This window comes from Giraffa tippelskirchi, chromosome 4 (genome assembly GCF_054371585.1).
Source record: "Giraffa tippelskirchi isolate mGirTip1 chromosome 4, T2T-mGirTip1v1.2.pri, whole genome shotgun sequence".
Lineage (NCBI taxonomy): Eukaryota > Metazoa > Chordata > Mammalia > Artiodactyla > Giraffidae > Giraffa > Giraffa tippelskirchi.
The window spans coordinates 132336338-132363242 of record NC_137278.1 but is presented as its reverse complement, the minus strand read 5'-3'; the positions used below and the strand labels follow the sequence as shown (position 1 = coordinate 132363242).

General features: G+C 49.3%; 3 protein-coding genes across 13 annotated transcripts in view; all 3 read right to left on the bottom strand.

Moving 5' to 3' along the window:
* Positions 1–2734: 2734 nt before the first annotated feature.
* Positions 2735–9109, bottom strand: DDN (dendrin). 2 transcript variants are annotated; one of them, XM_081596780.1, is made up of 4 exons: positions 8977–9109; positions 8475–8568; positions 6563–6634; positions 2735–6155 (listed from the first exon to the last, which is right to left on the bottom strand). In XM_081596780.1, exons 3-4 carry the CDS (start codon positions 6607–6609, stop codon positions 4256–4258), a joined length of 1947 nt encoding a protein of 648 aa, XP_081452906.1. In that variant the 5' UTR covers positions 6610–6634; positions 8475–8568; positions 8977–9109; the 3' UTR covers positions 2735–4255. The 2 variants fall into 2 exon arrangements, with proteins under 2 accessions (XP_081452906.1, XP_081452905.1); XM_081596779.1 differs by lacking the exons at positions 8475–8568; positions 8977–9109 and having other exon boundaries at positions 6563–6771.
* Positions 9110–9727: 618 nt separating this feature from the next.
* On the bottom strand, positions 9728–23741 carry PRKAG1 (protein kinase AMP-activated non-catalytic subunit gamma 1). 2 transcript variants are annotated; one of them, XM_081596784.1, is made up of 12 exons: positions 23478–23741; positions 19441–19489; positions 12643–12752; positions 12361–12442; positions 12206–12264; positions 12021–12066; positions 11864–11918; positions 11462–11588; positions 11187–11352; positions 11001–11038; positions 10587–10733; positions 9728–10455 (listed from the first exon to the last, which is right to left on the bottom strand). In XM_081596784.1, exons 3-12 carry the CDS (start codon positions 12712–12714, stop codon positions 10351–10353), a joined length of 897 nt encoding a protein of 298 aa, XP_081452910.1. In that variant the 5' UTR covers positions 12715–12752; positions 19441–19489; positions 23478–23741; the 3' UTR covers positions 9728–10350. The 2 variants fall into 2 exon arrangements, with proteins under 2 accessions (XP_081452910.1, XP_081452909.1); XM_081596783.1 differs by having other exon boundaries at positions 23683–23741.
* A 199-nt stretch (positions 23742–23940) lies between these two features.
* Positions 23941–26905, bottom strand: part of KMT2D (lysine methyltransferase 2D) — a 40220-nt gene continuing 37255 nt past the window's right edge. For all 9 annotated transcript variants that reach the window (XM_081596769.1, XM_081596774.1, XM_081596777.1 and 6 more), the window contains one exon: positions 23941–26837. In XM_081596769.1, coding sequence (XP_081452895.1) covers positions 26745–26837 — 93 coding nt within the window. In that variant the 3' untranslated portion in view covers positions 23941–26744. The remainder of the gene's footprint in view (positions 26838–26905) is intronic.

Sequence of the window (26905 nt, the reverse complement as noted above, 5' to 3'; positions counted from 1 at the left end):
AATATCTACATATTCATGTTCAGCCATCTCTCCTTTTCCTCTCCTCCTCGCGCGCACACACACACAGACACACACACACACTCCTGACGACAAGTCCCAGAGTTATGGCCTGGTTCTTTGTTTCATTTACCCATTTGTGATCTATCTCGGGAAGTCCCAGGGCTCTCCTGAGAGTCTGAAGGGGGAGGGGGCTCTTAGCTCCCTTCAGAAAGGGGCTTCCCTGGGAAGAACTTGGCTGGTGGGAGGGTAGGAGCATCCTGTGGTAACCTGAGGGCTGCTGCCCCCACCTGAGCACACTCTCCAGCATTGCCGTCCCTACAAGGCTGTCCCAACATGGGGCGGGGGGCGGTGTAGTTGTGGCCTCTGTCTTGAGGCTGGCTGGCTGGCTGGCAGACGCAGCCAGATTTAGAAGTCATTTTCGCAGCAGGGAGCCTCCAGCCTCCCACCCACAGGGCCCTGCAGGGCCAGTCTGAGATATGGCTCACCAAGGGCTGGCCCCCTGGGGCCTGTACTAGCTCCTCCTCTTCTTCTCTCTCACCCTTTCTTCCAGATCTTTAGCAGCTGGTGCTGATTTCATCCTTAGGCAAAGATGGAGGAAGTCCTGGGGGAGCGGGTATTGCACTTGACATCCCAACCACCCATGTGCTCTCAGTACACCATTCACCCATTCAAGGGGCTGTTTGTCTCCACCCCAGGAATCCCCTCTCCTCTCAGCCTCTGCTGCTTCTCCCTTCTATTCCTCTGCCTCTACTTCTCTCTTCCCATCTCCTAACCTAATACTCCCAATACTAAAGAAATAGCCCTAAAGAGAAATAATAATCAGAGTTCAACACATATATCACTTACTGTGTACCAGGAGATGTTCTAAGTGCTTTACATATTGAATCATTAATCCTCCCAACAAGCTTATGAAAAAAGCACTATTAATAACTTCATTTTATAACTGAGGCTGCTAAGGCAGAGAGGTTGAGCAACTTGCCCAAAGTCACACAGCTAGTCTGAGGTGGTGGCGGTTTAGTCGCTCAGTCATGTCTGACTCTTGCGACCCCATGGATTATAGCCCACCAGGCTTTTCTGTCCATGCTCAGGCAAGTATACTGGAGAGGGTTGCCATTTCTTTCTTCAGGGGAATCTTCCTGACCCAGGAATTGAACCTGGGTCTCCTGCATTGCAGGTGGATTCTTTACCAACTGAACTACAAGGGAAGATCCAATATGAGGTAGATGCAAGATTTAAACCCAGGCTGCCAGGTCCCCGAGTCCATGTTCTGGATACAACACTACCATAGTTGTCTAACAATGACAGCAGTCTGCGTAAGCTCTTAAAACTAGCCCCCTGTGTGTTCAGCCTCAAAGAAGCCTAGGTAGCATTGTGGAACCCCTCTACTTTCCCATGCACTTCACCTCTCCTGCCAGTCCCAGAGCCTGGGAGCCCCTGAGCTACAGCAAAATCCAGGCAGATGCTCTCACTACTGCCCTGGTCTTCCTCAGTCTTCCTCCTAGCCGGGAGTCCATCCTATTCTTAGGCCCAGAGGTCAAAGGCACACACCCCTGAGCTGGACCAGGCTCACCCTAGCTTGGCCTCTGTTTTCACTCCTGCCTTTATCTTCCATATCTCCTCTGAATGTATCCTCAACTCCAGTCAAACCAGACTATTTGACAATTTCCTAAACAAACCATTTCCCTTACATTCACGCCTCTATTTTTGCCGTCCCTCTGCTTGGAAACCCTTTCCCCAATGCTATCTCAGATGCCTACCTCCTCCATGGAGCTTTTCATGATCTCACAGAATCTGTACAATCTACCTTGTTTGATTCTTTATAATACTTAACACCCACTGCTCAACCTATCATTATTTACGTGTTTTCTCTTCACCCCATCAGGCAGGTCTTACTTATCTCTTTCTTGGAGTTCAGCTCAGTGCCCAGTTCTTCTCAGGTGCTCAGTAAATGCTTAGGAGTTAGAATCAGGAGAAGTTAGAACTGTAGGTGGAAGGAAGACAGAACTCAGAAACCTTTGATCTCTGCCCAAGGTGAACCCCTACTTAATTCACTTCCTCCAGCAAGAGCTAACTTGAAACCTGGCAGTATGGTTTCCAGGCAGGTTCTGAGACGGAAGGACCTTCCTGGGTGACTGTGACCAATGTCATCCATTTAGGTTCAAAGCCCCCAAAGCCCCCCCCCCCCGCCATCCCACTGAACCAAGGTCAGACGTCCAGTTTAGGGCCCAATCCAGCAGCCTCCCTACCCTGCCCCACCTCCCAGTCCTGCCCAGTCTCTCCCGGTGCGGATGGGGAGTGACACTGAGATAATTGGAGACCAAAACTTAAGTGGTTTGAGAGCGGGGCTGGGGATCGGAACGCTGAGACGGAGATGCTGTTGTCAGGAGTCGGTGGGGGTGGGGGCAGAGGCGGGGCCGAGGGCCGGGCCAGGACTCGGCGACCGAGTCTGAGCGAAGCCCCCGCGCCTGCCTAGTCGGCGGCTAAATTTACCCAGGCTGACTCAGCCCTTGCCCGGAATGGGGGGTGGGGGGAATGCATCGAAGCAATGGGAAGAGCCAGCAGGGGTGGGGTGGGGGGCAAGGAAGGGAGAGTCCGCACTGGGGGAGACAGGGGTGGGCCGGAGTTTCCATCAGAGAAAGGGGTCTCCTCCACCGCCCACCGGGCAGGAAGGAGCACAGGAGCCCTGGGGGAAGGGATGCTGTGGGGAATGGGTCGAGGAAAAAGATGCCAAGGCTTGACAAAGGGAAGCTTAGATTTATTGAGCGCCTGCTGTGTACCAGGTACTGTGCAAGGCGCTTTACATACATTATCGTATTAAGTCCTCACAACAACCCTGCGAGGTAGGTGTTTATAAACCCCCATTTGACGGATGAGGAGACTGAGGCTCAGGGAGGTGAAGTGATTTGGCCGAGCTCACATGGCTAGTAAATAGAGACAGAGGAGGTGTCCGAGATCGAAGAGAAAAAAATATTTCAGTGTCTGAATCCCAAGCTGTTTGGTGTGGACGAGTACAGAGAGGGGCTCCACGCGCTCCAGAGGTCTGCAAGGCCAGAGGCCTACTCGCGATCTCGCATGGCTGGAGACGGCAAGGCAGGGGACCCTCGCGCAGGAACTGGGGAGCAATTGATTAACTGGCAGTGCCGGGGGTTGGCAAGACTTGGGGATTAGCTACGAGGGAAATCCGCGACCTGCGCGCGCCCCGTAGTGGCTACAGCGAGTATCACACCGCACACCTACAGGCTTTTGGGGACTAGCCTCTTCCTTCCCTTGTTGGTTTCTGGAAGAGGCAGAAACATGTAAGACATTCTCAGGTTTCTGTCAGATGGGTGATTCCACCTGGGTGGGAAATCGTGGTAACTATTTAGAGTGTCACCAAGGAACACTGGGGAGGAAGAACAGGGGAAGGCCTAAAGGTCCCAAGCTGCTTCATTGGGTGCCTTCCCTCCCCAGCTCAGACCACCACAAACTAGGGACAGTGACAAGCCCACCATCCTGCCCTGCCTCAGGGATCCTACACCTAAACCTGAGAGACTGGAATAGGAGTCCTTGCCCACTTACTTGGCTCTTCTGCAAACCCTGCACAGTCTCTTGAATTGAGAGTGAATGCAGGTGTCCATGAAGCCACCCAGGGACCCTCAGACTCTGTTCACTTATTCCTGTCTTGTGGAGGGGAGGATTGAGATAAGAGCCTCTCCTAGGACTCCAAAACATCAGGAATGGACCTTAGAACTCCCTCATTCTACATATTATGGGAACTGGAGAAGGGAAATGACTTGCTTAAGGTCACCCAGCAAATCAGTGTCAGAGTTGGGGCTGGAACCCGAGATCTGTGAAGCCAAAGTGAGTCCCCTTCTGCTTTGCTGGTGGCTTCTGCCAAGGGCCTCTCTGTCACCTGATCACTTCAGTCTGAGGCCTCTCCATCACCTTCTTCCTCCTGCCCAGAGGCCCTGGCCTGCAGTTGCCCTGACTATCCCATCCCTGCCCTCCCGCCTAATCCCACCTAGGCCTCTCTGCTCAGCTCCCTCTAGTGCACTGGGCCCTGCTGAAAACCTTACCCCCAGGCACTGAGTGGAGCAGGCATTCAAGCCTACTGCACACCCTCACCTCTCCTGAAAAAAAAAAAAAATCATGAATTGACATGTGCTCCCTCTCATCTGTGTGCCTTCCATGTTGAGTACAGGAATGGGTGGGTATAGGTAAGGGGTACAAGGAAGTCTGTGAGGAAGAAAGGGGACATAAATACAAAAAGGGCCTCTCACTGTTGCTCCCTATTTCCCTGTGGAGTCCCCTTAATGTCCCTCGCCCCGAAGAGGACCTCCCCGGTTTTGCTGATGGCACCTACAATCTCTCGGGCATTGCCGCTCAGCTCGGCTGTCTTCCCGCCTTCCGGGGGCCCGGTCCACTCTTTCCGCCAGGAGGCGCCCGAGGCTTCTGTGTCGCTCGCATCAGAAGAGCTGCTATGGACGCTGAGCTCCGCAGCTTCGTCGGAGTCGGAGTCCGGGGCGGTGTGGCGGCGGATGCGGGACACGGCTTCCCGCAGGGCCCCGGCATAGGGTCCAGGGGCTCGCGCCCAGCCCCGGCCTGCGCGCCGCGGGCCCGACGCCACTTTCTCCGATCCTTCGGCACCGCGCGCTCCCCCCGAAGCCGCTGGGCCTAAGGCTGAGTGCTCTGGGCTACCTGGCTGCATGGGGGGATCCTGTAGGTCTACTTCGCCAACCGGGAGCCCCAAGATGCGGGAGGCGCGCTCCTCCAGTGAGGAGTCCGCGGGCTTCCCGCCCTCAGCTTCGAGCCCGCGTCCCCCACTGGATTGGAGAGAAGGGCGACTGCTCAACGGCAGCTTTCTGCAAGGGGAGGGAAGGACCGCGGCCCCCTCTCCCTCCTCTTTATTGGGTTTCGGTTGGCTGGGGGCATTCCCCACAAGGCGCGGCACCCCGGCGGGCAAAAGCTGCACATGCTGGGTTCGAGGGGTAGGGACGTACTGGGAGCGTATCACCACGCAAGTGGCGTCAATGACAAAGACGCCTTCCCCACGAGCGGGGCCACGGGAACTTCGGGGCAGGGTGTGGGGGCGTCGGGTCGCCTTCCAACCCTCCAAGGTCTCCGGTCCTGCCTCCCCTCTAAGACCCAGGGACTCTCTCCATCCCGTGCCTCCTGGAGCCCAGGGTCTGGGAAGGGTCTGGCTATGTCGGGGCGGCTGCTTTCTAATGGAGGGAACCCAGCGTTTGGGGAGCCAGGTCTGGTCTCTACCTTCCCTCCCTTCCCCGGAGCCCTTGGGATGGGGTCTGGACCTGGGAGTGGGACGCGGGGGGCTAGAGGAGGCAGTGGCAGACCCCGCAGGAACTGTGCCTGGGCTCCCAGCGGCTTTAGCTTGGGGATGGCCGTCGCCACCACTCTTCAGGCCAGCAGCAGCCAGCCTCAGGCTTTTCTCCGCGGCCCCCTTACCGGACTCCAGCCTTGGCCTGTCTGTTCCACAGCCTGGGGATCCCCCCAAGAGACCCCGCCCCTGACGGAGACCCCAGGCCCCTAGGACGTCCCGGTAGATCCGAGGATCTAGCCTCTTCTTTGCGCACCCTCCCTCTGTCCTAGTCGGCGCAGAGGTTGAAGAGGCGCGCGCCTGCGAGGGCTCGGGGCCTCGCTTAGTCCCCAGGGTCCTGTGGGGGCCCTCGTAAGAAGGTGGAGCCACGTAGGGTGGCGGCCGGTCCCAGCGGCGTCGCGGGGCCATCCCGGCAGCGCCTCTCAGCAGCAGGTGAGCCTCGTAGCTGGGGGGCCCTGGCCGCCGACCGCCCCAGGGCCCCGCCCACGCTGCCCCAGGGTTGCTCTGCGGCTGCGCGGATGGACGGGGCGGTCGCCCCACCGACCCCAGGCGCTCGGGCCTTGAGGGAGCTGGGAGCCCTGCAGAGTGGGCCACCCGAAGGGCGTTCCGAGGCTCCGGGCGGGGCCGACCAGGGGGACTCCTTCGGGCCCCACCAGCCTTGCGCCTTTTTCGCTCGGTCTCCTTGGCCTCCCGCTCCTGCGACGCCGCTTTCCTTTTCTCTTGCTCCCGGGCTCGGGCCTCGGCCGGGGGCCCCGCCCGCCAGTTGGTCGCCTCCTGCAGCACCCTGGAGGCCCAGGGCCGGCGGGGCGGCGGCTCAGGGGATCCCGGGCGCGGCCCACACCTGGGACAATGAGCAGGAACCCAGGTGAGCAGTTTGTGGGGGAAGGGAGCCGAGGTCCGGGGAGCTGGGAGCGCTGGAGGCCACTTGGGGCCGCCGGGTGGAGGGGTGTGTGTGAGTGTGTGCGCGTGTGCACGTGCGTATATGTTAGGGTTGAAGTCGAAGCGGGACTCCTCGCCATCTCTCCATGCACACTTTAACAGCATCTGCCCCATCTCACCTGCCCTTTCTCACGCCCACTCCTGTGCCCCCAAACAAACGGGATGAGTCAGGCCCCAGCCTTCGGGATGGGGTTGGGGGAGGCGTGGGAAAGAGAAGGGGGAACAGCAGCGCTGGCTGGTGCCCACGGGAAGGTCCGGACCCCAGTCCCTGCCCCACCTCTCTCTTCCCCTTACCCCTCCTTCACTCACGTGCGGCTCTGGGGCCCGCGGACCCAGTGGCTGGCCTGGAAGTCCATGAGCTGTCGAGGAGGGGCGCGGCGACTATAATGACAGGAAATAGTCTTCACTTCGATCACCAGCAGCTTGGATTTCTGCACCCAGAGGCAGCTGCCAGACTCCTCATCCTGGAGCTCCCGGGGGCTATCGGGCCCCTCGGAGAAGAGCTGGCCATCCAGCATCCTGCCCCACCCCACCCCGGCCCCCCACCCTCCCACCCGCCCCGAAAGCCCCCTCCCAGCCCGGGGAGCCGGCGCCCACTGCAGAGCTGCGGGCCCAGCGACTGGGGACTATATATACCCAGGCACACGTGTGTGCCTGTCTGTGTGTGTGTGCGCGCGCATGTGACACGGCGCGGACGGCTCCGCGCTGCTACCTCCCCCACGTGCACGACCGCCCTCTGGGGCCCGGGATTGGGCGCCCCTTCCCACTGCTCTTGTCCCCCAAGCCTGATGGGACCCGCACGAGTGGGCAGGGGATTTCTTGTTCTTGCCAAGCTGACAGTGCCCCCACCCCCGCCCCCGTTTCTTCAACCTTCCCGCCGTTTTAACCCTTCATTCTCCTGCCTCTCGGAGTGCCTGACCAGCAGCGTTCTGTCCCTGACATCCTGCCCCAGACTTTGATTTCTTCATCAGGGAGGTGATGGCAATGGAACTCAAGGTCTCCGCCTGCCACTCTCTGCTGGTTTCCAGGGGGTTGGGGTGCAGGAAGGGCTGGCCCATGGTTGGGGGGTTTATTTTTAGCGGCAGTGGCGTTCGGGTGCAGAGAGGAGATGAGTAACCAGCTTCCATGCGGTGGAGGGAGGAGGTGGTGGCTTGCCCGCAGCCTTTGTGCAACTCTGGGGGAGAGCTGCCTCCAAGCTCAAAAAGGGTCACCCCCACACCCTTAACTCCTTACCCTCTCAGTGTTGTGCCCAGGGCTGCTGGCACAGCAGGACAGGAGTCTGTCTTAGCCATCGAAGCTGCCCGCACTTTCATCCTTAGATGTTTGTCCTTGGGCACCCATGGAGACCTCTCTCTGAAGCAGGCTCTCCCAACCCCCAATCCAGAAGCCAGGATTTGGGGGTCCTACTGTTCTCAGCCTGAACTCTGCTCAGACTTGTGGAGGAAAAGAGTGCTTACGCACTTGCACCCTTTCAGAGGGTATAGAGGAGGAATGGTGTGCTTCCTTAGCTAAATTAATCCCCTAGCAACTGCAATGATACAACTGGCCCCTATTTTCCAGTGTAGCACTCTCTGTCACCACTACCACAGTGCCTAGCTCGTTCAACCCCCACCTGGAGTGGTGCTCAAGGTGATCACATTTTAGGCTCATTCTGTCCGGGGTGGGGGTGGTTGCTTGCATGATCCCTCCCCCCAAGCCTATACCAGGTGTCCCCTGATTCACCATGGTAATGTTAGTGGCAGTACAGCCCACGCCAACCCTTCCATGCAGAGACTTAGCAACCATGCCTGGCAACCATGGCAGCAGCTCCAGTGGAGAGGAGGGGTGCAGGGAGGTGGGAGAAAAGAGTGTGTATGGCAACAGTGCTGAAGAATGGATAATGCACCTCTCCTGATGAATAGGTAAGAATAGAAGGCTATGAGGCTCCCAAATTTTATCCCTTGTCTTTCCTTCTGCTCCATCCTCATACCCTGAGACTGACTGGTTGGGTTTTTTGGGGGGACAGGAGAAGCAGATCCCAACTTATTTTCCACTGAAGTATACACAGCCTTGGGCACAGACCCTTCCTTTAAGGCAATGAGCCAGGAGGGTTGTTTTAGGACGGGGACTGACTTACTGGGAACCACGGAAACAAAACCCAGGCCTCCTGCTCCCTAACGCAGACCTTTAGAGAGAACCCAAACATCCTCTATCCCATCCGCTCAGCCCGCTTTACACCTACCAGCTACACCAGTGGGGTGGCTCTTGCTTGAAGATGCTTCCTTCCACCCAGGTCCCACCAGAGCCCCAAGGCTTTAAAAGTCCTTGCCTCCTCCCTAGACACGATGGAATGTGACATAAGGCGACATCTGTCCTTTCCATCATGCACACACCCACACACACATAAACATACCCTAATTCTCATAACTTATAAGCCTCCCTCCCTCAAGAGTGGGAATGTGCTGTGAGAGCTTTGAAGGGGTGAATGCAGAAGCGGGGGCTTCTCCAAAGCCCACAACACAGCACTGAGAGCACAGCTTGGACGAGTGCCCGGTGCTTTTCCCTGTGTTCCATGGAGAAGCCTGGTTTGGAGGAAACAGTACAGAAGAGCCAGGGTCATGAGTTATCGGGCACGGTCTGGGTAGGGGCAAGGAAGTACTCTGAAACTCCTTCAAATCTGGGATAGGAAATGGTACCATATTTCTAAGGCAGTGGTGAGACAGTCCCCAGAATGTGGTTCATACCCAACCATCTAGCAGCCCTTATGGTGCCTCTTGCTTGGACTACTGCTTTGGTCCACGTAGTTTCAGCACAGGGAGAGGGTCTGAAAGGGTGACCATAATCCTGCTGCTCCTCACCCCTCACTCTCCAGCTCTTATCTACCTTGGAAGAAAGGGATTTACGAGTTCAAAGACAGTGTCGGCTCAGCAAAATCCAGAGTCCAACCTTCTGTAAGAAAAGTGGATGATAGTGGCAGGTCTCTCTGCCTACCTAGAGGAGACCCTCGGTTTTTCTACTCTCTGGAGACCAAGACCTAGCACTGTTATGGGACTTTCCTTGGGTGCCAGCTATGGTCCAGGCAGAGGAGAAAGTGAGGTGATAAGGAGACTGCAGGGAATAGGGTGGGAAACAGTTATGAACAGAAAATTAGAAAGACAGTGAATGTAGTGTAGTGGTAAAGTGCATAAGCTCTAAAGCAAGATTGTTTCAGCTCAAATCCTAGCTCTACTTTTTATTAACTGTGTGGCCCTAGGCTAGTTACTTGGCCTTTCTGTACCTCAGGTAAAAAAATCTGTAAAACTGAAATAGTATCTACTATTGTTCTGAGGATTAATTGAAGTAATATATGTAAAGCATTGAGAATGGTGGCTGGCACACAGTTTAAGGTATGTGTGTGTGTGCTATTATTGTTGTTCTTAATGATGAGTTGAAGAAGCCATATGAAGTAGAAACGGAGCAGTAGTGTCTATCAACTACAAAAATCAAACACCGAAATACCATGAAGAAGCTCCTGTCATTTTAATTAGGTTTGCCAGGAAAAGCAATAACCTCAGCTAACCACTCTACCCTCCCCCTCCCTGCAAGTCTCATCTCCTCTCATATGCATACAGCACAGGAAGCCAAGGGCCCTCCTCCCCATGATCCTCCCCACTCCCATTAGAGGAAGAAATGCCACTACATGGACTCAGCCTCCTCCATACAGCAAGAAACATGATGAATAAAAACATCTTTATGAAGAGTTTCTGTTGTGCCTATTATCTTAGGGTGGAGTCAGGGACAGAGGCAAAGGCTGGGTGAGGTCTGGGGATCTCTTAGAGATCAGGATTTGCCTGAGGAGCACAGAGTCCATAGGTCACCCAGAAAGGGGGCTATGTCTAAAAGGAAAGGGGCTAGGATGGGCTAGGCTGAAAGTTTTCCTCAAGGGTGAGGATAAGGAGAGCTAAAAATACATTTTCCTTCCTCCCCTACATGTTCCCTCCTCCCATGTAGAAGGGTAGGGGGCTCCTGGGCAGGGAACAGAGTCACAATTCTCTAAAGGTCTCATCTGTGGTTCCCAGAGCTTTGGGCAGGCAGTGAGTGGGGCATATGCCCTGGTGCTGCCGACCCCTTCCCCCGGCTCAGGGCTTCTCTCCGCCTGTGAGCACCAGCGCCTGCAAGATGTCAGACAGGGATACAATCCCCTTGACCACATCATTCTCATCCACCACTACAAGTCGGTGAACCTGTATAGAGCCATGAGGGAGAAAGGGATGTTTAGTGCCAGCCTCAGTTAAGGTGAGCCCGTCAGTCCCCACCCTCTATGCCAAACCAGAGCTGCTCCCCCCAGCTCCTTTTGGGTTGCTGGCCCTCCTACCTCTGCTTCTACCAGCCTGTTGATGATGGTTTCCAGAGTCTCATGCAGGTAGCACTTGAGAACACCCTCAAAATAATGTGATCGATGTTGCAGGGCTTTGGTCACCGACACATCTAGGTTGTTGTAGGTCTTTTCTGCTGCCAGGTTCTGGGGAGAGAGAGGAAGATTCATGCAGGGAAGCAAGGGAGCCAGCCCCCAAACCCTGAGCCCACCCCACTTCACAGAGTGATTTAAAGTAGGTGTCAACCATGCCCACAAGCCACGCCCAGCTTATTCAATTCCTTTTCAAACAGAATTTGAAAGCTTGGAAGCTTCTAAAACCCTTAGGTCCCAGAAGAGACTCTTCTTTTCCCTCTCCACATTCAACACCCCACCCTTTTCCCTACCTCCCACCCCCCCCCCACAATCACTCACGATAACATCAAACTTGGAGTAGATGTCCACCACACGCCCTAGGGGGACAGAGGCAGCTCAGCAAGGAGGATCTGGCATCCAAGGCTCCCCCTGCCTACAGAACCACCTTCCAGGCTGAGCTGAGGGGACAGCAGATTTTCCCACTGCCTCCCTGGAGCCCTCCTCTCCCTGTGCCCGATCCCTCACCTTTGTCATCCACCACTGGCAGGGCTGAGACTCGGTGCTGTACAAAGATGCCCAGAGCCACGTACACAGGAGTGGTGGTGCGGACCATAGCAATGTTGGCATAGGTGCCAATCTGTAGCTCTTCCAGAGACTTAGACATGAACTCTGGCTTGGGGAACTCGGTGATCTGAGGAAATAACCATCACCTTGATTTTTTTTCAAGGCCCCTCAAACTACCCTTGGATACTCCTCCAACCAGTAGATAAGAAGTAAAAGCTGGGCTGAGGAGCACTTACAAATAACTTGAGGAACTTGAGGATGCGTTTGTGGGTGAGGATGTACAAGGTGTTGCCTGATTCCGGGTCAATAACTGGCAGCCTGTGGATCTTGTTTCGAATTAATGAAGAGACAGCATCAAACAAGCTGTGGGAAGGTAGGGATTAATGATAAGTTCCACAGTGGCTGGCCTGAGGGTGCTGAAGTAGCTCTTTAGAGTGTGTTTACAAACAGGGAAAACAGGTGGTTGAGGGATAAGAGCAGTGGGTTCAGACCAGACCTAAAGAATGTGCGTGCGTGTGTGTTTGGGAGGAGTGTTTTTTTTTTCTCTTCTGTTCCTGGTTCTTTGGGTATCTAGGGCCTTAGCTATGCTGATGGCAAGGCTCTTTCCCCTTCTGGACAAATGGATAGGTGGGACTCACCTGGCATTAGGAGAAATGCAGACAAGTGGTTTAAAGGAGTCCTGTAGGTACACCTCTGAAGGGAAAAGGGAGGTCCACAAAATATTACCATGAAAAACTGTTTCCCAAGAAACTCTCCATCCCTTTATCCTTTTACAGCCCTCAGTTCTCCACATACCTCTCCAGGTTTCTATCTTGTGTTCTTCCAGCTCATAGATCTGCACCTGAAAGCAGAGACAATGGAACTTGAGACTTGATCTCTCTGCTTTAGTAACCCCTTGTAGTTTGCTTGGAAGAAAGGAAAAGAGAGTGAGGGACTCTGGGCAGGGAAAGTGGTTTTGGTCATGGGCTCAGGAGCCTTACCAAGGCTGACTTATAGTAGCGGTGCAGGATGTTGATGAAATCAGTGATGGTCAGCATGCCTAGAGGCCAAGATAACACCCCTCAGCACTGCTCAAAGGCTTCTCTCCCTGCCCAGTACAAGATACCAATAAAACAGCGTTCCAAAAACTGCTTACCCACAAAACTCTGCTTCTTACTATCCCACAGAGGGGCAGCCCGGACACCATTAGTCACCAAAGCAAAGAAAGCTTTCTTCACCTGTAGTGAAAGAGTAATAACCACAAAGGAAAATTCACAGGAGGCAGGGCTGGAAAGGAACAGGGGTTGGGTACGCTGGGGAAAATGGGAGCCTAACCACATAGGACGACAAGCGTTATCACCCTTGGGATGAGGTAGGATGAGAGGTATTGAACCAGAGGCTCCAAGGAAGGGGGAAGGGAAAAGAGGATTTCACCCACCTGAAGGGAAGTATCAAATACAACCAGTTTTGAGCTTGTGGGAATCAGGTCATAGCAGCGATGGGACTTCATGAAGGAAGTATACACGCTATTGTTGGATTCTGGAGTCTCTGCATAGGGTGGGATAGTTAGTAGCTTCCTCCCATGCAACAACTCACCATCAAAAGAGGCAGAAAATAAAAGTGCTGTAGTTGCTCAGATATTTACAGCATGATTTTATAAGGCCCCCTGATAAAGGACAACAGGAACAGATATTCTGTTTTGTTTCTATTGTTCCCACAAAACCTGGATAAACTCCTTAGAAACCATTTCATCTAACTTCAACCCCAGGTAGAACTGTATCTATTGGCTCCTTAGGCAAAAGATGGCTGATTAAAACAGAAAGTCTATCAAATTTTCATTAACCTGTTCTAGTCTAAAAGTTTTTTTTTCCTCATCTTTAACTCATTTTCCTTCTCATATATTTAGCACATTTTCACGTGTTCTCTTTCTCAATTAAAATGTAATTAAGCTTCTTAAAATCCAAGAAGTAAACTTCTTAAAATTATTGTTAGACTCACAGATGAGGAAGTCATGGTCCAAGGTGGGCCATTTTAGAACAGCACTAAGTTAGAGCCCAGTGCTCAACTGACCTGGCCCCAAACAACCTGAGAGTCCATCTTGGGATGACCCTGTGAATCAGAAATCATCCCACCTACTTTAGACAAATGGCTGTGTTTACCTTTCCATTCCTCTGATTTTAACTGCTTGCTCTACTGGAGCAGCAACCCCCAAAATAATAGCCCAAATGTGCTATATAGTATGCTTGTATATCTAAAAATATCATGTCATTTAATCTGTAAGGCAAATAAATATTGTCATTTTTCAGCTGAGAAAACAGAAAGAAAGCCATAAAACAAAAACTGCTCAACGTCACATCATTAGTAACAAGAAAGGCTCTAACATAGATCTACGTGATTCCAAAGTTCATGCTCTTAAATCCTAACCAGTTGTTTGTTTTTCATTTTTAATTTTTTACCAAAGTTATATAGGTACAGTTTAGAGAGTCGAGAGTCAAATAGTTCTATAATTTTGTTAAGAAAAACTGCAGTTTCTAGCACCCACCTCCCTCCACCCCTCCCCAGAGATGAATCCTCTTTTAGCTGATTATTTTGGTACTTATTTCTATGTCTATAAATAATATGCTTATATTGCTACCTTTTTTTTTTCACTTTTTGGCATTAACTATTATCATGCAAGGAAGATTACAGGTACTCTCTATTATCATACAAGGAAGATGAAAATTTTCAATTCTATTTCCTACCAGGATCCCATTATAAACCTGTACCTCCCAACCCTCCATTCTCCCAGAAGTTAAACTGCATCAGTATTTAAATAATTTGACTGAATATTCATTATTCTGAGATATGTCAAGTAGTAAAGTCTGATTTTTTTCTTCCTTCACAACTTTGTTTTCCTTGGAGTTAACAATTGTCTTTTTGTTTGCTTAGTTCTCTATGTTTAGAACTTATAGCTAATTCAGTCCCCAAACTCTTTACCAATTGTTTAAGTCTCCTTTCAAGAAGTTCAGAAGCATGGGATAGTCTATCAATTTAACTACCCAAAGAAGTCTCTCTGGAGCCTTCCGACCTGCTCAAATCTGGGCTGGCTGGCCTGCCGTGCACTGCTGTCATCTTGAGATCTTCCTTCATTGCCATCCTGGGACCCCTTTCATGTCTCTCCTGTATTAGCACTCTGGTGTCCTGTATCCCATGACTTCCTCTTTTTTGATTATTCCCTTGTTTTGGTGAAGCACATTTTTCAGCAGCTTCCTGAGAAAGGGTGCATGGGAGGTAAATTTTTTGAGACCTTGCACCCTGCAGATATCTTTATGTTACCCTCATCTTTGATTTATAATTTGTCTGGCTATAGAATTCTAGGTTGAACTTTATTTTCCTGCAGAATATCAAGGGCACTGCTTCATCGCCTTCTAAGCTTCTGGTCTTGTTGAGAGTTTGGGGTCCCAGGCCCTTCTGATTCTTTGTATATGTCTTGTTATTTTCTCTCTGGAAACTCAGGATCTTCTCTTTGTTCTGTGTTCTGAAATTTTATGATGATTGTGCTTTGGGTGGGAGAATTTCACCCGTTGTGCTGAATATTCAACGAGTTCTTTCAATGTGAAAACTAATGTTCTTCAGTTCTAGGAAATGTTCTTGAATTACTTGCTTGATTGTTTCCTTCCCTCTGTGTTGTCATTTTTCTCTTTCTGTAACTCCTATTATTTGGACTTCCAAAACTGACCCTTAAAGTTTGTTTCTGTTGTTTTTAAAACACAGTAGTTCCCCCTGCCCTGCTCACCTAATCTGAGGTTTCACTTTCCACCGTTTCAGTTACCCATAATCAAACCCTGTCTGAATATTAAATAGAAAATTTCAGAAACAAGCAATTCATAAGTTTCCAATTGTGTGGCATCCTGAGCAGCGTGATGAAATCTCTTGCTATTCAGCGCAGTTCCAGTCGTGGGAGGCAATCATCCCTTTGTCCAGCATATCCCATCCACTACTCATTAGCAGCCCTCTCAGTGATCAGACTGTCATGGATGTTATCACTGTGCTTCTGTGCAAGTAATGCTTATTCTGGAGGACGTCTCTCATGGCCTAGTGGTTAAGACTCCGAGCTTCTTGGAGAAGGAAATGGTAACCCATTCTAGTATTCTTGCCTGGGAAACCTCATGGACAGAGGAGCCTGGCAGGCTACAGTCCATGGGGTCGCAAAGTCTGGCACTACTTTAGCGACTAAACAACAATAACAAACCCTTATTTTGTTTAGTAATTGGCCATAAAGCATATGTAACATTGAAGCCCTAGTGCTGTGTGTGTGATTAGTTGCTCAGTTGTGTCCAACTCTTTGTGTGTCCAACCCAGGGACTGAACCCATTTCCTGCACAGCAGGCGGATTCTTTACCAATGAGCCACCGGGGAAGTCCTAAAACATAGAATGCTTCCTATAAGTGAAAGGTGAAAGTTCTTAACTTAATAAGGGAAAGAAAAACAATCATATGCTGAGGTTGCTAAGATCTATGATAAAAATGAATCTTCTATCTGTGAAACTTAGAAGAAACAGGAAATCATGCTAGTGTTGCTGTTGCATCTCAACTGCAAAAGTTACAGGGTCAGTGTGTGAAAAATGCTTAGTCAAGATGTGAAAGGTATGTTTGTACAGAAAGGTATTTAGAGGTAGACAGACTGAGAGAGGCAGGTTCGATCCCTGGGTTGGGAGTAGGAAATGGCAACCCACTCCAGTATTCTGGCCTGGAAAATTCCATGGACAGAGGAGCCTGGCAGGCTATAGTCCATGGGGTCACAAAGAGTCAGACACGAATGAGCACACATACACCTTATTCTTATTAGACTGACCAACCACATTCACATAACTCTTGGTATACTGTTATCATTGTTCTATTTTATTCCTGTTGTTGTTACTCTCTTACTGTGCCTAATTTGTAAATTAAACTTTATCATAGGTATGCATGGGGCTTCCCAGGTGGTGCTAGTGGTAAAGAACTCGCCTGTCAATGAAGGAGACACAAAAGATGTGGGTTCGATCCCTGGGTAGGAAGAGCCCCCAGAGGAGGGCATGATAATCCACTTCAGTATTCTTGCCTGGAGAATCCCTTGGACAGAGAAGTATGGCAGGCTACATAGTCCATATGGTCGCACAGAGTCAGACATGACTGAAGCAACTTAGCATGCATACACTCATAGGTATGTATGTAGGTAAGGAAGGATAAATAGGAAAAAACATATATACAGTTTAATACTATCTGTGGTTTCAGGCATCCACTGGGAGTCTTATAATGTATCCCCCAAGGATAAGGAGGTACTAACCACTGTTTCTTTTTTCTATTTCCTCTTTTTTCATTTTATTCTTTTTCATTATAGTTGATTACAAGATACCAAATACAGTTCCTTGTGCTATACAGTAGAACTTTGTTGTTTCTTTTATATATATAGTAGTTTGTATCTGCTAATCCTATACTCCTAATTTATCCCCCTTCTTTCTCCTTTGGTAACCATAAGTTTATATTCTATGTCTGTGAGTTCACTTTGATTTTTAATTCTTACTTTATGAGAGATTTCTTCAACTTGATTTTCTAAACCTCCTACTTAAACATTTTTACTGTTATATTTTTAATTTCTAAGAGCTCCTTTTTTCTTTTCTGAACATTCCTTTTCTTTAAAAAATTGCATCCTATACTTGCTTCATGGTGGAAATAAGTTCTTTATTTGAGTAAGTATTAATGTTAGTTTTTAAAGCTTTCTTCTTTATGCATTGACTTTTCCCTCTGTTGCTTTTTTTCCTGTTTGTCTTTTTTTTCCTTCTTCTTCTTCTTCATTTGGGTGGACAATTTGGATCACTCTTCACATTAGAGGCTTTCTTTAGATGTCTGGTAATCCTTGGTTTAAAGGAGGATTCAAACCATATTTTAAGAATGGAGTCTTTAAAGCTGATTAGAAGCTCTATGTGTATAGATGAGCCTTGTTAACTGTGAACTATTTAGATGGGGAACAGTCAGTACTTACATTTTTAGGTTTTTCCTTTGGTGGGATTCTGAAGAAAAGGATTATTCATTTGACTTTGTGCTTGAGGATGAAGTCTTTTCTATCAGCATTCTGAAAACTGAGTCGGGGAAAAGGACTAGGGTCTCAGCATCTAGTATAGTTCACTTCACGCTCGCGTTTTCAGCATAGTTCAGTCCAGTCGCTCAGTCGTGTCTGACTCTTTGCGACCCCATGAATCGCAGCACACCAGGCCTCCCTGTCCATCACCAACTCCTGGAGTTTACACAAACCCATGTCCATCAAGTCAGTGATGCCATCCAACCATCTCATCCTCTGTCGTCCCCTTCTCCTCCTGCCCCCAATCCTTCCCAGCATTAGGGTCTTTTCCAATGAGTCAACTCTTCACATGAGGTGGCCAAATTATTGGAGTTTCAGCTTCAGCATCAGTCCTTCCAATGAATACCCAGGACTGATCTTTAGGATGGACTGGTTGGATCTCCTTGCAGTCCAAGGGACTCTCGAGAGTCTTCTCCAACACCACAGTTCAAAAGCATCAATTCTGCGGCGCTCAGCTTTCTTCACCGTCCAACTCTCACATCCATACATGACCACTGGAAAAACCATAGCCTTGACTAGATGGACCTTTGTCGGCATAGTACCTCAGCCCATTTCTGTACCTCCAGTCTGTGCCAAAGTTAGGATGGGCAGTTTTCCAGCTGCACTTAGTGGGATAGGAAGTCTTGGGTTGTGACTCTTTCTTAGACCTTCAGTGCCTCTGGGCTAGTTACAGTTGAGTTTTCTCAGGTATGCTAAGTCATTTATCACTCTTCTGTCTGCTTTCCACCTTCCAAAAATTCATTGCTATTGTCTCCTTGCTTGTTCTCCCTATTCTGATGGTTTTTGTACCTTCAAGAATAATTCCTTCATGGTGGCTTTAGTGGCTTTTTGTGAAGGAACAAAAGTAGATACATGTATTAAACCCACCATCTCTAACTGGAAGGCCACCATTGTTCTTCAAATTTGAAAACTCACAGACTCCCAAGAACGTGTCTTTTGGCACCAGTTCAAGACATGCTACAATGACAGTTAAATAATATTACAGGCTACAGGCCTGCAAACATATTTGGTTTGGTTTTCCCAGTATTTAAATAATTAATTTAAATAATTTAAATTAGCTGCCCAATTAAAAAAATCTGGAGATTTATAAGAATCCAAATTCTCAGTGTCTTTTCATAATCAGAAGATCTGACAAAACTAGGTCTTGAATTCCTGAATAGCAGCAATTAAACAGACTAGGCTAGTTGCTGCCTCCTTTTAGATGCAACGAGAACCACAGGTTATTGTAATCATATGCAACCCATGTCACTACTTGATCCATGTAGACAATTTGAGTTTCTTACCCCTGCCTCAGTTGGTGCTAATGCAAATGCACTCAGAAACACAAAATAAGCACTGACATCATGGTGCAGTCATCAATTATAAAGAATCATCCAGGTAATTCAAAATATGACTATATTAACTTTTTGGGATACTAATGACATGAAAATAGAACATTTAAAAATTCTTGTGGAGAACTCACAGACCTTTAATAATATATCCCAGAATCTCATCCTATATTTTAATCCTCTGAGAAAGTATGTATTCCTGATGCCATAAACATGTCCGAGAAAGACTAAGAATGTTCCTAGGCAAAACCCTCTACCAGAGATGCCTATAATTTTGCTTCTTTCCAGATGACCAGGGTTGGACCACCCTACTCTAACCAGGTATTTGGGCAGATGCTGAAATTCCCTTCTCCTGTGCCCTGAATTTTAGGGTTTAGTGCCTCTATTTCTGGATTAGTTCTAAGGGTTTTCAAATGCTTTCTATAATTTCTTGTGTATACTCAATGGCGTTAGTGAGAGCGCTAGATGATAAAATCCTAGTGGCATTGTTTGGGCTACTCAGAACATACCAGGGACTTCGAAAACATGGTTAGCCAGCCCAGAGTTGCCTACGGAAGTTCTCCCTGTACCTCAAAAGTTTCTCTAAAGTGGTTTGATGACTGAAGATATTAATCATCCTCATCCTGCCCAAGATTTATTCTTAGGTGATCTTGCAAAATCACTTGTTCCTGATTTATGTGGTTTGGCACATTATCTGGCCCAGCCTTGATTTTCCCAGGGAAGACGCTGGGAGAAATTCAAAAGCACTGCTGAAGACGAATTAGGATCAGGCTATTGTTTGCATACCAGTTTCCTTTCCTCAGTAAACTTACCTTGAGGATGCTCATTTTCCACAGCTGGGTAGATATCTGAAGAAGGGACCTGGAGAGACAAGAGAAACAAAGATTCAGCCTATCTTAGGCTACATCCATTTAAGCTAGCAACATTAGGGGAAGGGCTGGTAAACTAATGACTTCCTTTAAAGCACTACAAGGTCCTTCAGAAATATTATCTCATTTAATCTTTATAATAATGCTGAGGTGAATACTATTATCAGCCTTATTTTCACAGATTAGGAAACTGAGGTTCAAGAAATATTAAGCAACCTGCCCATGGCTGGCAAGGGGTGAAATGGGGATATGAATACAGGTCTGTGTGGTTCCAAAGCTCATGGCCTTATATACTACATTGCCTAATGAAACATTAGGACTTAAAAGCTGACACTAGAAAATATGAGCTTAAAGTTGGTCCCATAAGACTTTCACAGACCTACTTATAAAAATATGGAAGCCAGAGAGACAACACTGCTTTCCCTCAAATAGTCACTAAGCGTAGGTGTAGGCAGCTGAGACACTGACATACACCTTACCATGAGAGAGGGCCGCATCTGGGGAGGATCCCAGCAGTTGACTGACAGCAAGGATCAAAGTTTGAGTGACTGAGGGGTAGATGGGAAGGATAAATGTTCTGAAACTAGGGAACTGAGTCCTCTCAGCACCCTTGTGAGTCAAAGGCTGCTATAGCCCAGAGGGGGCTGGTTTTTCCAAGTTTCCTTGTTCATGACAGTCTGAGATTAGAAAGTGCTCTGAATACAGAGAAACCTTCAGAGCATCTATCTCGGTGCTCCCTCAAGTGGGAACATTTGGAAATTTCATTGTTATCTAGGAACCCAAGGAGAGATCATGGTCATTTTTGTCTGCTGGAATCAATAGTTTTGACTCTATTTGCTCTTTTTGGGTAATATTCCCAAAGTAACTTAAAGTCACACTTCACCTCCACAGCTGCAGTAGTAACATGAATTTAAAGGCCTTGGCTTGAACCTGGGAGGCTGGCTGGTAAACAGGTCAAGTTGGTTGGATAGCTCTAAATTTCCCTCCTCTAATAGGCCAGGGTGGGGGCAGGGGGATAATCTCCCTCTCTTCTCTCTGGGCTGCATAAGACTTTCATCATGGCCTGGCATTTTGGCATAGCTATCGGAACAACAGCCTCATCATTTATAAGTGGGAGAGAGGACTGTTTAGCAGTAAAGCAGTCTCACAAAGACCTATACAAAGAAACAGAAACAGTGACTTCTGTAGAAATTATTGTACCCACCATATGATACTTCCTTACTTCACTGTGCTACAGTTATTTTGTTCATTATCTATCTGAACAGACTGTAAATTCCTGGAAGCCTGAAACTATCTTACACTTCTTTGTGTCTCTCCCTCATATCACCTAGCATGTGAGTTTGCATATAATTCTCAAGTATTTTGCTTTTTAACACTCAAACTGGTAATGATTCACATTGATATGGACGGAGAGATCTAAGACTACATTACAGAGAGAGAAAAGAGACAAAGCTAAACAGAGACATAGATACCTACATAAGAGTCAGACACAATTGAATATGACTTTCTTTCTGCCTGTTTCTCCACACAGGAGTGGGGCAATTATGTCTCCTCTCTCTACATTTAATAACAAAGGGGACTTGAGACTACTGTACTACGTAAGTACAAAATATTATTCACAGAGACACACCCTATGTCTGCTATAAGACTCACAATTTCTTCCAAACTCCTGATCCACCTTTCCAGTTGTTTGCTGGACCACCATAGATGTCACAGAGACTCCTCAAATGCTTCAATACAAGACAGAACAGCATTTGTCCCTCCAAACCTATTATTCTTAACTGTGGTTCCCACCTCTGCTTTTGCATTGCTCTCTTCCCAGGTACCTGAACTGTGGTCTTGATTTCTCCAAGAATGAGCTATCCCAACATGTCTGCTTAGAATGACAGAGCAGGGCACGACCTAAACTTGTCCTTAATATCAACTAAGCTGCTATGTTAAAAATAAATGCCTCAGATCCATCTTGCTCCTTTCCACTTTCACAGCTTTAACATAGCCTTTTACATCACATTTCTGCAACATTCTCTAAACTGTTACCCTTGACAGTTTAAGAGAAGAGGAAATCTACTTCCTCTTCATCTTTCATACTGTCACTAGTTCTCTCCCCAGGCATCTCAGGTTTGGGACTTTCAACTCCAGGAACCAAGAACTCACTACTTTCTGAAGTAGCTTCTCCATTTACAGAAAGTCATTAGGAATATTCCTAAAGTACACTCACTACCTTGCTCATAAATCTTGTGTGTGTGTGTGCGCGCGCGTGCACTGTCATGTCCAACTCTTTGCAACCCCATGGACTGTAGCCCGCTCGGCTCCTCTGTCCATGGAATTTTCCAGGCAAGAATACTGGTGTGGTTGTCATTACTATTCCAGGGGATCTTCCTGACCAAGGATTGAACTTGTGTCTCTTGTGTCTCCTGCATTGGCAGGCAAGTTCTTTACCACTAGCATCACCTGGGAAGCCCCAAATTTTCCATGGATCCCCTTATTACAAAACAAAGTTCAAACTGAATGTGGTATGCAATATCTTCAACCTGACCTCAACCTACTTTCCCAGTCCTTTCTCCAACTATGACCAAAATCCAAAGCTCCAGCAACATCAAGACACTGCCTGACCCCCAATTAATCACTACACACCCCAGTTTCTATGCCCTTGCTCACACTGTTCTCTCAACCTGCAACGCCCTCTCGTGGGCTGACAGTAATTTCTCCCTCCCCTATGCTGCCACAGTCCTTTTTTTACATCTTGATGATAGCATTCACTACAGTCTACCTTAAATAACAGCTGTCACTGATTTGCCCTTGCCTCCACTGCAGTTAGGCTAAACATTTTCCAAGCAGGGTTTTTCTATTATCTTCATTTTATTTATTTATCAGCTGCATCACGTGGCCTGTGGTATCTTAATTCCCCCACCAGTAATCGAACCCAGGCTCTAGCAGTGAAAAGGCTGAGTCCTAACCACTGGACTGCCAGTGTACTCCCTTTTTTTTTTTCCCCCCTTTTTAGAACAATTTCTATTCCAAGAAACTTCTAATCCAGTACATAAACTATGATGGCTAAATTAGAAAATCCATATAAAAATGCTTTGTAAACCATAATAATTTATAAGTAAAAAATAATGTCATTTTGAATTTAATGGAATAAGATCTTTTATTTTTGTTCAAAATCCTCCTAATCTATAATAACTTACTCCCTTGCCTGGGTGACCAGTTGCAAATCATTTTACTTTGGTTTGGTTTCTTCTTTATAACCTGAGGGACATGACCTCTCTGCAGGCAGAGAAAGAGTACAATAAGGGAATTACTCTGGGCATGGAACTGATCCAGAGAAAGGTGAACCTGCAGCCGTCATACAACTACAGGAGGAGATGATAAAAACCAGGAGAGGAAGAGCTACTCTGTCTGACAAAGACTACATGGAAGGAAGGAAGAGAACGGGAAGGGTTCCAGAGTGCCAGACCAAGGCTCCTGAGAGTGAAGAGAGGTACAGATAGTAGGGGACCTCCAGCAACTCTGGGAGGATGACAGGGACCTGCCAAAATCTGTCAATGCCTCCTACCCAAGAAGGAGCTAGGCCAATACACCTGCTTAGAATCGCAGAGCAGGGCATGACCTAAACTAGATCAGGGACACAGTGGCCTCTAACACTGGGAGATTCCCTCCTTCAGGGAAACCCCACTTTTCAGTCTTATTAAGGGTAAGTTACCTCGCTGAACACCTCAAAGCAGTATAAAAGTCTTTCAGAAGTCCCTCCTGCCAAGGATTCTATGGCTCACACTCGGACAACTGGGGACCAGGTGCTACCTGCAAGCGGGGGTCCCTCGGAACCCCCTGCTTCACCTAGGGAAGGGGCTCACGACCCTTCTCAGGCAAACCTCTGAAGGGCTTGAGGTGCTAAATGAGGAGGAGGTCCGAGATCGCCAGGGAGTGCGTGGGTTTCAAGGAGGGAGGCAGGAGTCATTGCCCGCTCGGGCTTAAAGTACCGTGGACCGAAGGCAAGCACCGGCGCGGCCCAGTCGTTGAGATGCGCTCAACGAAAGAGCGGAGGGGCAGGGTCACGGTATAGGACAGACACCCTGCTTCTCGTTTACTGGGCACCAGCGCCGGTCCCGGTTCCCCAGTCCCTTGACTGGGGTCTCTGGCTCCACAGCGTACCCCCGCCCCCCGCCACCTTCCCGCGCTCCTCACCGCCTCCATCGCGAGAGACGCCGGCTGGGTTCTTTAGCTTTAGGAAGCTGGCCCTGGGCAAGGGGGCGGAGAAGGCCCCGCCCCACGTCCGGTACCGCGACGCACTTCCGCCTACGTCAGAAGTTACGCAAGCCAAGGGTGGAAAGCCGGGAGCTCACCCTTCCGGTGTGTCCTGGCCTCGGAAACCGCCCTCCCCGGGTCCGCTCAGACCTCACTGATCCCACCGACGGCGACGGTGACGGGACGGAGTCGCTTGTATTTAAAATGTTCTTTTTTTTATTTGTCGTTTAAAAACAAACTTGGAAGAAGCAAAATCCAAAACTTGCCCTTTGCCTCTTGCAACATAAATTATGTACAGTTCAGAATGATCGCTGATACAAAACATGCCAAGGACAGGGGCGCTGGGGGTGGAGGGAGAAAGGGCGCTTTAAAAAAGGGAATCATTTCATCCGTTGTTACGAAGGACCAACCTTGCTGTACAGGATACACACAACACAAAATAAAGTCTTCACGGGATTCACACTTGTCAGAGATTTATTTTTTAAAAAGGGGGAGGGTCCTGGAGGTGAGGGGAGAAGACCATAAATGGGAAAAAACTGAAAATTGAATATGTGCAAGTGTAAACCAACCCAAAATACAAACATGGGGGGAGCGAGGGGGAGAGAGGGAATTCTGATGCAATTATACAGGCGGGGTACTTAAAAAAAAAAAACAACCAACAACCAAAATTCCAACCTTGTAGCTTGGGTCTGAGTTAGTTTATATAAAAATTAAAAACTGTATAAGGTTTCTTCACTAAATTCTACAGGACTATCAGATACCTAGCATATGCTTACAAAGTCCGCCCCATCCCCTTTTCCCAATCCCAGGGCCCAAGCCCCAGTCAGAGCCTGACTCGCAGGAGCCAATCTCCCCTTCCCTGTAACCTAGACCTTTTGCTCTTGGAAAAGGAACATCCAATGGCTTTGGGGGCAGAAGCCCAGTCTCCCCACTGTGATTTCATTACAGTGGTTTCTGTGGGGGTGGGGGATGTTATTCTCTTAAACATTTGCAGCTTGAAACAGTTGAGGAAGCAGCTTAAAAAAAAAAAATTTCCCTACCCCCATCAATCGGCAACCCCCCAAATTCAAAAACAAACAAAAACAAACCTAAAATCACAACAGCGACCGTGCTCCCCCTCCAGCAGGCCCACCCATACACCACCACCAAGCCCACCCCCACACTCCAGATATTTGATTCTTGAAAATATTAATTACAAAATGCCCTTTGCCCACAGCCCCTAGGAGAGAACTGCATATAAGCTTCATCTTCATCCCCATGGCTCCCTACCAGAGAGGGGTCTGGGGCCTCACCCACCCCCTGACCTACCCCTACCCCCAGGAAGAGGTTCAACTGCAGCACAAGCTTGGGCAGAAAGGGGAAGGAAAGGGAGGCAGGGGAACCCATTACCCTCTGGCTCCCCCTGGGGCCAGCTCACTTTTGTGCGTTATAACATAGTCCAACTATACAAAAGGGGGTGGGAATCGCCCAGCCTCTATACCCCCACCTTACAGCAGTCACAGCCAGGGGGTGGGGAGGAGGGGGTGAGGAAAAGGGCGGTAGGTTGGGTAATGGAGGGGGCTCCCCCACAAGGGGAGCTCCATGTATCCGCCCCACACCCCCCTACCATTTATAAACTGGTTTTGTAAAAAGAAAATAGATATATTTATATAGAATATATAAAGCACAAAAATTAGTAGTTTTACATTTGCTCTCCCCGGGGGTGGGGGGAGAGGGGAGGGTTCTCACCTCCAGCCGGCTCCCCCATGCCCCACAAGACTATGTACAATCCCATGTATAAATAGATAAATACCCCCCACCCTCCCCGCGCTGACACTAAGCTCCCCCACCCCCACATCACCACCCCTTCTCACCAGACCAGCAGCAGTTTGGTGACTGAGGGAAAGTGGGAGCTCCGGGCCACACCCTGCCTCACTGGGTTATGGGCATGCCACTCAGGGATAGCCCTCACCCTACCACCCACCCACCCCATCCAGGGGCTGGAGGGCAAATGGGCTCATGATGGGGTTGGGAAAACAGGAGGGAGATACTCTGGTCCTAAGTTGAGCACACCCCTCCTGCCCCCATGTCCAGATGGAGAAGGAAGTCCTAGAGCAACTAGGGGCCAGTCATCCCCAATCTTCGTCATCATTAGCCTCAACCACCATCCCATGCCCGTAATTAAAAACAAAGATGGATTTTTTGTTGTTGTTTTTTCTTCTTCCTCCTACCCCCCTTCCACCCACTCAGAAGAGGGCAGTGAGGTGGGGGAGAGGGTTGGGGCAGTAGGGGGCTTGGAGAGGGTCTCACATTTCAAAACAGCAAAAAATCCAACACTTAAATGAGGTAGGTGTGGGTGCGGGGTCTCCTTGCCCGGCTTGCCTGGCTTGCCCTCCTGGGCAGCTGGGCGCCTCTTTCCCATTCATGTTGCATTTGTCAGAGTGGAAAACAAGGAAACACAACCCATAGAGAGACAGAAACACAGAGGAGAAGAGGGAGACAGAGACAGATCGAGAGGGAAGGGGATGGGGGTGAGGGTGGGGGCAGGACCCGGCAGGCAGGGCCAGGTGTGGGACCCGGCCTTTGGGATTGTCAAGCTTAGTCAAGTCTCTTTGCAGCCTTGAGTTGGGCCAGAGAGGTCGGTGGGAGCAGCAGGGCTGTGAGGCCCGGCCACACATCCTCCTCCCCCCTCCCTGCTGCCTCCCAGATGCTTCTGGGTAGTTCCCGGCCCATATCCCCCTCAAACCTGAGATGCCCAATGGCTGCTTCTGTCTGGCCCCTCCTGGAGCTGGGGGCAGAGATGCCAGCCTGGGGGCCGGTGGCGGGGAAGAGGGTCATCCCTGGTGCCCAGGGTGGGCTTGGCCTAGGGCCCTCTGCCCCAGCCTCCTGCTCCAGGGGCTCCGGTCAGCCGGCAGCCCCAGCCCTGGGTCCTGGCTCTGGTTGCTACCTCTCTTCCCCCTCATCCCTTTCAGGGAAGAGGTTGGGGGTGGGGGGACTCCCCTGCCTGGTAGCCTCAAAGCTTCTTAGTTCATCCATTTCCGACAATTCCATGCTCCACAGTGGCAGGGGATCTTGTGCTGATCGTCCTCAAAATCAAACTGATAGTCATATGTCAGCTGGAAAGAGAAGAGGGCACAATCAAGGCCAGTCCTCCAGAGGAAGTGGGGGAGGGCAGTGGCCTTGG